Genomic DNA, 9,593 nt, shown 5'->3' with positions numbered 1-9,593 from the left:
TTTATGCTAACGTGTTTGACCCTGGAACAGACTATTAATAACATTTGAGCTAGCATGATTTGTTATGTTCAATCAAAGAAGCAAACTGGTAGAAACTGGTGGAAGACATGAAATATCACCAAATATATTATTAGCAGCCACCACTAATGTGTTGTGTTGCGATATTGCCACACCTGCCGCTCCCGCCCGTCACCGCTGGCAACCGCACGTCCGCGCCGCTCGCTCGGTACACTCAAAATATTTGCTTTTCAACCTCCTGGATCGCCGCGGCGTCCTATTTCAAATCAGGAGAGGACAAGCGCTGTTGCAACAAAAGTCCATTTTATCAGTACCATCAGGAACAACAGAAACACACCTGTGGCAAGAAATACAGCAGAAATAAATAGCCTTATATACAGTATTTACATACACACCATACAGCGCTGGTTGGGGAAAGTAAAAAGCTTCTGCACATCCATATTTAAACGCATGATGACATCATCGGCGGAGTGATGAATGAGGCAATGATTCATGACAACATCTTACAGTATATAGCTTACAGATGATTCACATCCAGGCCAAATCTGGAGCTAAAGTACGTTTTTATGTGTTGAAGTGTGTCTTACAGCTGCAAATCACTATTTTAGTCAGAGTTCCAACTGGTTAATTTATTGTGAATAATAATGTTTGATACCTTAGAGCAGGGGTGTCAAACTCAAATAGAGTGGGCCAAAATTTAAAACCGAACAAAGCCGCGGGCCGAGGTTGAACAAATTAACCTTTTAAATAGGGACCCAAACAAGTTTTGCATTGAACATTGAACAAGAAAGGCTTATATAACTTTATAGTGACATGCACAATCGAGTTTCAAATAATAATAATCAAAAAATATCAATGGCATATCAAAATTTTAATAAAAATTGAATGCCTCTTTTCGGCGGTGGACGGGGTTTGGGGATAACGGGGATTGTATATTGTAGCTTCCCGGAAAAGTTAGTGCTGCAAGGGATTCTGGGTATTTGTTCTGTTGTGTTACGGTGCGGATGGTCTCCCGAAATGTGTTTGTCATTCTTGTGTGGTGTGGGTTCACAGTGTGGCGCATATTTGTAACAGTGTTAAAGTTGTTTCTACGGCCCCCTTCAGTGTGACCTGTATGGCTGTTGACCAAGTATGCATTGCATTCACTTGAGTGAGTGTATAAGCCGCATATATTATGTGACAGGGACGGCACGCTGTTTGTATGGAGGAAAAGTGGACGTGGCGACAGGTTGTAGAGAACGCCAAAGGCAATGCCTTTAAGGCCCAACCCCAATATTGTGGTCCGGGATGAAATTTGTGAGGGGCACTGTACTTTGGGAGTCCTCCGGGAAAATCGGGAGGATTGGCAAGTAAGAGTATTAGCGGTGAATGCGGTGTTACAGTGGCGGGCCAGTTATAATGTTAATTTAATATTGCCTCAAGGGCCAAATTAAATTACACAGCGGGCCAAATTTGGACCGCGTGCCAGAGTTTGACACCCATGCCTTAGACTGATCGTTTTTTTCCCCCATAAAATATCAACCTTATTGTTTTTTTTCCTACGATGTATAGGAATGTAGAAGCATATATACTATTTTATATGAATTTAAATGTATATATGATATTTTTGTCTTTTTAAATATGTATTTTTTCTGTATAACAATATTTTTAGGGTTTTTTCTCCCACAATGCATTAATACAAACAGGATTTTATTTTTAATTGTTAAAAGACCAAACACATTTAAATGGAGGGCTGTAAAAACTTGACTATTTAAAATCTTAAATTGAGTATATATATATATATATATATATAGTACACGCCAAAAGTTGAGACACACCTTCTCATTTCAATGTATTTTCTTTATTTTCATGACTATTTACATTGTAGATTGTCACTGAAGGAATCAAAACTATGACACCTGAGAAGTAAAAACCATTTAAGGTGACTACCTGTTTAAGCTCATGGAGAGAATGCCAAAAGTGTGCAAACAGTAATCAGAACAAAGAGTGGCTAATTTGAAGAAACTAGAATATAAAACATGTTTTCAGTTATTTCAGCTTTTTTTGTTAAGTACATAACTCCACATGTGTTCATTCATAGTTTTGATGCCTTCAGTGACAATCTACAATGTAAATAGTCATGAAAATAAAGAAAACAAATTGAAATGAGAAGGTGTGTCCAAACTTTTGGCTTGTATTGTATATGTTATATATGGGGATATACAGCTGCAAATCACCTATTTAGTCAGAATGCCTAATAAAACAATGCAATTGGTCAATTTATTGTTTATAATAATTGTTCATGCCTTACACTGAGTTGTTTTTTTTATTACAAAATATATCAACCTTATTGTTTTTTTTCCCTATGATTTATAGGAATGTATAAGCATATATAATATTTTGTATGAATTTAAATGTACATATTTTTTTTGTATTTTTACATATATACAGTATTTCCTTGAATTGCGGTATATATTATGCGCCTGCCTAGAATTACTGCCGGGTCAAACTCGTTTCGCAAAATAATTAGCGCATGCTTAGCATTACCGCCGTCTCAGGATTAACGCCGGGTCAAACTCGTTTCGCAAAAGATTATTTTTATAAGCGCATGTATAGAATTTCCGCCGGGTCAAACTCGTTTCGCCAAATAATTAGCATATGCCTAGAATTTCCACCGGGTCAAACTCGTCACGTCACGAGTGACACTTCACCTGTCATCATTTTCAAAATGGAGGAGGCTGATTTCAATCATTTGAAATCGCATAAAGGGAAGAATATTAAGAGCTATTCAGTAGGATTTAAGGTCCAAGCTATTGAATATGCTAAAAAGAACCGTAAGCAGCTATGTTTTATTAATATACCGTAGCTGCGTGTGTCAAATATGTGTCATTAAATGACTCCCGCCTCCTGGTGGTAGAGGGCGCTAGTGATCCTTCTTGCGACTACTCGGCTGCAAAAGAAGTGACAACAAGCAGCAAGGGTGAGCAGCGTTTATTTTTTCTTCTCGCTTGCACTTTTAACATGGAGGATTACATATCTTAAATAAAACAGTTTTCTAAACTGGGCTTTCAATCGATGCAGGAGGTAATAAAGGAAGATAATCCATCGAGACAGAGAGACTTTTAAAACTGAAGAAAGATAAGGAAGACTTCTATAAACAAGTTATCGATGCTTTTGATCAGAAGGAGCTGCGCATGGACTTCATTTATAAGTAAATGTAAGACTATAAAAAGTTTTTTTAATTAAATGTCCTTTTAATGATGGTATCCTTACATCACACTCAAATTTATAAGCGCAGGCCTAAATTTATCGCATGCCTTTGGTAAGTGCCGGAGTGAGAAGAGGTTTTAAATTAATTAGCGGCCCGGCGGCAATTCAAGGAAATACGGTAGTTTTTTTCTCTATAATAATAATAATAGTAATAATATTATGGGGTTTTCTCCCATAATGCATTAATACAAACAGGATTTTATTTTTAATTGTTGAAAGACCAAACAAATTTAAATGGAGGGCTCTAAAAACCTGACTATATATATAACACAATCCTAAATTGAATATACATATTTTTTTTATATAGAGATATATGCTATAAAAAATACAGTTTAATTACTTACATCGGAAAATAATAAAAAACTTGCGATTTTTTTGAGGTGTCAAGTGTATTGCAATACAAACTTATTAGTATTATGATTAAAAGGCAAAGGACACAATCTTCATTAGTTTTATTTTGTATTTTAAAATATCGATGTGGACATTTGGCAAGGATGGAATAAGTTACAGCATTATTGTCTGGATAAACTGACAAAGAACCTTAGATGTCTTGAAAATGTAAGTATTGTTTTTTTGATTTTTCAATGAGGTTCATTACACGACGAAACTACCAAATTTTTACATAGATTTTTTTTTTTTAATTTTGTATTAAATTGGCACTGAAGCAGCTTATTGCCCTGCTACACTTTGGCAATTGCACGTTATTGATATTTTATATTTCCTCAAATAGTGGCCATCATACAATATATAGCCAACATATTGTACTGTAATACATATCATTATTAAATAATAATTATTATAAATATCAGACGTCTCTTACATGTTGTGATGGCACTTGGGCATAACTTCTACTTCTGTGGCACGTTGAAAAAGTGCAAAGGGTGCGAGGTGTCCAAATGTTAAAATGCAGTCACAATTTATTTGCAGATATATTTTGAACTTTTAGCTCACTTTTATCACTTTTAAGTTTATACTAAATGTAGAATTGTGATATAAATAAATATTAAATAGGAATATATATTTGAAATCTAAATGTTAATCCTAAATCTAACCTAAATGTTAAATCTAAATTTAAATATTAAATACAGATCCAAATGTTAATCCTAAATCTAACCTAAATGTTAAATCCAAATTTAAATATTAAATACAGATCTAAATGTTGAATCTAAACCTAAATGTTAAATATTTATCTAAATGTTTACTTTAAATTTTAAATCTAAATATTGAATATAAATTTGAATTTAATTAATCCCAATCCAAAATACTAAATATAAATGTTGAATATAAATATTAAAAACACCAATCTAAATGTTAAATCTAAATATTAAATACAGATCAAAATGGTAAATATAAACCGAAATGTAAAATCTTTATTCAAATGTTAAGCCTAAATTGTAAATCTAAATGTTGAATATGAATGTTGAATCTCAATCCAAATGCTAAATATAAATCTAAATGTTATGTCTAAACATTAACTATAAATGTTAAACCTCAATGTTAAATCTACACCCAAATACAAATCTAAAAGGTAAACATTAATGTTAAATCTGAATGTGAATGTTGAATGTAAAAGTTAAAGCTGAATGTTAAATCTTGCCTTTATATACAAATGTTAAAAATACATCTAATTGTTAAAGCTAAGTTTTAAATGTTAAATCTGAATTTTAAAGCCAAATGTTTAATCTAAATCTAAAAGTTAAAGCTAAATGTTTAACCTGAATCTCAATGTTAAAGCCAAATGTTAAATTTTAAATCTGAATGTTAATCCTAAATCTTAACCTAAATGTTAAATCTAAATGTTAAATACAAATATTAAATGCATATGTAAATGATAAATCTAAACCTAAATGTTAAATCTTTATCTACATGTTAAGTGTAACATTTAAATCTAAACAGGAAATATAAATGTTAATTATGAATGTTGAATCCCAATCCAAATACAAAATATAAATCTAAATGTTACATCCAAACACAAAATATAAATGGTAAACATTGATGTTGAATCTAGATCAAAATATAAATCCAAATGTTAAACTGTGATTTTAAATCTTAAAGTTAAACATAAATGTTGAATCTGAACCTGAAAGTTGAATCTAAGAGTTAAAGCTGAATGTTAAATCTTGGCGTTAAATACAAATGTTAAATATACTGTACATCTAAACGTTAAAGCAAAATTTTAAAATGTTAAACCTAAATGTTAAATATAAATATTAAAATTCAAATGTTTAATCTAAATCTAAAAGTTAAAGCCAAATGTTTAACTTGAATATCAATGTTAAACCTAAATGTTAAATTTTAAATCTAAATATTACAGCTGAATGTTTAATCTAAATCTAAATGTTAAAGCCAAATGTTTAATCTAAATATAAATATTAAAGCCAAATGTTTCATCTAAATCTACATGTCAAACCTAAATTTGGAATCTAACTCCAAATCTAAATCTAAATGTTAAAATCTAAACGTTCAATCTAAATCTAAATGTTAAAGCCAAATGTTTAATCTAAATACAAATATTAAAGCCAAATGTTTAATCTAAATCTACATGTCAAACCTAAATTTGGAATGTAGATCCAAATATAAATCTAAATGTTAAACCTAAACGTTCAATGGAAATGCTAAATCTAAAAGGTAAACATAAATGTTGAATCTGAACCTGAATGTGTAATCTAAAAGTTAAAGCTGAATGTTAAATCTTGTTGTTATATACAAATGTTGAATACAGATCTAAACGTTACGGCTAAATTTTAAATGTTAAACCTAAATTTTAAATCTAAATATTAAAGCCAAATGTTTAATCTAAATATTGGAGCCAAATGTTTAATCTAAATCTAAATACTAAAGTAAATGTTTCATCTAAATCTAAATGTTAAAGCAAATGTTAATCTAAATCTAAATATTAAAGCCAAATGTTAATGTAAATCTAAGTTAAAGCCAAATGTTTAACCTGAATCTCAATGTTAAACCTAAATGTTAAATTTTAAATCTAAATGTTAAAGCTGAATGTTTAATCTAAATCGAAATGTTAAAGCTAAATGTGTAATCTAAATCCAAATATAAATCTAAATGTTAAACCTAAACGTTCAATAGAAATGTTAAATCTAAAAGTTAAACATAAATGTTGAATCTGAACCTGAATGTTGAATATAAAAGTTAAAGCTGAATGTTAAATCTTGTTGTTAAATACAAATGTTGAATATACATCTAAATGTTAAACCTAAATCCTAAATGTTAGACCTAAATGTTAAATCTAAATATTAGAGCCAAATGTTTAATCTAAATCTAAACGTTAAAGCTGATTGTGTAATCTAAATCTAAATGTAAAAGCTAAATATTTAATCTAAATCTCCATGTCAAGCCTAAATGTTGAATCTAAGTCCGAATATAAATCTAAATGTTTAACCTAAATGTTCAATCGAAATGTTAAATCTAAAAGTTAAACATAAATGTTGAATCTGAGCCTGAATGTTGAATCTAAAAATTAAAGCTGAATGTTAAATCTTGTTGTTAAATACAAATGATGAATATACATCTAAACGTTAAAGCTAAATTTTAAATGTTAACCCTAAATGTTAAATCTAAACATTAGAGCCAGATGTTTAATCTAAATCTAAACATTGAAGCTAATTGTGTAATCTAAATCTAAATGTAAAAGCTAAATGTTTAGTATAAATCTATATGTAGAACCTAAATGTTGAATCTAAATTCAAATATAAATCTAAATGTTAAACCTAAATGTTCAATGGAAATGTTAAATCCAAAAGTTAAACATAAATGTTGAATCTGAACCTGAAGGTTCAATCTAAACGTTAAAGCTAAATTTTAAATGTTAAACCTAAATGTTAAATATAAATATTTAAGCCAAATGTTTAATCTAAATCTAAAAGTTAAAGCCAAATGTTTAACTTGAATCCCTATGTTAAATTTTAAATATCGGTGTTTAAGTTGAATGTTCAATCTAAATCTAAATGTAAAAGCTGAATGCGAAAAAGTGAGCTAAATGTTCAAAATATCTGCTAGTAAAGTGTGACTGAACGTTTCCATTCGGCACCCCATAAACGGGCGCTAACCAGCAGGGGGAGCGCAACAAAGAGCCTGCAGGAACCTACTATAGCTCACACAAAGACACACTTTTAAAGACACGCCTTGAATATAAAACAGGTCTGCGCGGCCTTAAAACAACAAAACATCAATAAATACTTTGTTAAAGGTCCATATTGGTCCTGGTTTCAGAGATACACGATGCTCTCCTCCGGGACGTCCTCCTCTCTGCTGTCCGTCTCCATGGAAACCAGGTGGCCGACGTCCAGCTGCGAGTCGGAAGGGTGGGAGGGGCTGCTGTCATCTGAGAGAGACGACATGCAGCTCAGTCCAGAAGGATGAAACAACCACATTTGACCATAACAATAATAATTGTAATTACAATCGGAATAATAGTCACGTTAGGACGGCGTTGTGGCGGCCGGGGTCAAAGTTCACCTGTCATTACCCCGGCTGGGATGTTTCTCCGGCAAAGTGGCCTCGCTGTCACGCGGGCTTGAGAGTGATGACGCCATTAAAGTGACAGGCCGAGTGTGCCTTCATTTGTCACGGCGACGCGCTCGTCGAGGCGCCCTTTGACCTCTGCGTCGCCGCATCTCGGCAGACCAAAATAGTCGCCGACCATCCCTCGCAGCTTGCTCGACACATGACTTCCTGTACTGCATTGTCTTATTACAAGGAATTACAACCTCACATAACATACGTTTTATCATCGCTCTATTCGTCAACAATCTCAAACGCCTCAATAGGGGTCTCGATGCTGGGTTTTAGACGGTTTTAAAATGTGTTTCGCCATGTAGCTTTAAGAGTGCCTTTACTTTATCCACTTTTTACATTAAGATGTCATCTGTCACATACAACAAAGTGACATTAAACCTCTAAAGCTGGGGTGTCAAACTCAAACACAGAGTGGGCCAAAATTTAAAACTGAACAAAGCCGCGGGCCAAGGTTGAACAAATTAACCTTTTAATAGGGACCCAAACAAGTTTTGCATTAAATATTGAACAAGCAAGGCTTATATAACCTAAATGACATGCAAAATCCAGTTTAAAATAATAATAATAATAATTAAAAGAATATCAATGGCATCCATCCATCCATTTCCTACCGCTTATTCCCTTTCGGGGTCCCGAGGGGCGCTGGCGCCTATCTCAGCTACAATCGGGCGGAAGGCAGGGTACACCCTGGACAAGTCGTCATCTCATCGCAGGGCCAACACAGATAGACAGACAACATTCACACTCACATTCACACACTAGGGCCAATTTTAGTGTTGCCAATCAACCTATCCCCAGGTGCATGTCTTTGGAAATTTAAATAAAAATTGTATGTCTTTTTTTCTAGTTGCAATCTTCTGAGGTAAATATCACATTTTTTCCACAGGCTAATAATACATTTGAAAATAAAATAACAATAATGAATGAACCAAACATTCAAGCCTTGAAGTAGCAAGAGAAAATGCATGAATAAAACGTTAATTATTGGTCAGTTTGCTGGAAGTTTCCAAGAAGAGTTAGTGCTGCAAAGGGTTTCTGGGTATTTGTTCTGTTGTGTTACGGTGCGGATGTTCACTCGAAATGTATTTGTCATTCTTGTTTGGTGTGGGTTCACAGTGTGGCGCATTTTTGTAACAGTGCTAAAGTTGTTTATACGGCCACCCTTAGTGTGACCTGTATGGCTGTTGACCAAGTATGCGTTGCATTCACTTGTGCATGTGTGTGTAAAAGCCACAAATATTATGTGACACGCTGTTTGTATGGAGGAAAAGCGGACGTGACGACAGGTTGTAGAGAACGCTAAAGGCAGTGCCTTAAATGCACGCCCCCAATATAGTTGTCCAGGTGGAAATCGGTAGAAATTCGGGAGAATGGTTGCCCTCAGGAGATTTTCAGGAGGGGCACTGAACTTCGGGAGTCTATCGGGAAAATTAGGAGGGTTGGCAAGTATGAGTATTAGCGGTGAATGCGGTGTTACAGCGGCACAGACGCTGTATAACTCCGGCGGGCCAGCTCTAATGCTAAATTGATATTGCCTCAAGGGCCAAATTAAATTACACGGCGGGGCAGATTTGGCCCACGGGCCAGAGTTTGACACCCGTGCTCTAAAGGCTTAGTGGCCCTATGCGTGGACAGCACCTTTTAGCTCTTATTTCCAAAATTGTGTACACTACTGAATTGGGGTCTTATGGCCACTTATATGGACACTTACACTTATACTGGTGGTGCCAGAAGAGTATAACATACAATGGAATTTGGAGGAAAAAAAGTGTAAAAATAAGAATTAGCAT

General features: G+C 33.6%; 1 protein-coding gene across 7 annotated transcripts in view; it reads right to left on the bottom strand.

The window, feature by feature from the left end:
- Positions 1 to 302: 302 nt before the first annotated feature.
- The window catches only part of arhgef28a (Rho guanine nucleotide exchange factor (GEF) 28a), a 161,980-nt gene continuing 152,689 nt past the window's right edge, over positions 303 to 9,593 (bottom strand). For all 7 annotated transcript variants that reach the window (XM_061908051.1, XM_061908054.1, XM_061908053.1 and 4 more), the window contains one exon: positions 303 to 7,609. In XM_061908051.1, the coding sequence (XP_061764035.1) occupies positions 7,494 to 7,609 (116 nt within the window). In that variant the 3' untranslated portion in view covers positions 303 to 7,493. The remainder of the gene's footprint in view (positions 7,610 to 9,593) is intronic.

The sequence above is a fragment of the Nerophis ophidion genome, linkage group LG08 (assembly GCF_033978795.1).
Source record: "Nerophis ophidion isolate RoL-2023_Sa linkage group LG08, RoL_Noph_v1.0, whole genome shotgun sequence".
In the NCBI taxonomy this organism is placed as follows: Eukaryota; Metazoa; Chordata; class Actinopteri; order Syngnathiformes; family Syngnathidae; genus Nerophis; species Nerophis ophidion.
Note: the sequence above shows the minus strand (reverse complement) of the source record. Positions and strands in the feature narration are given on the sequence as shown.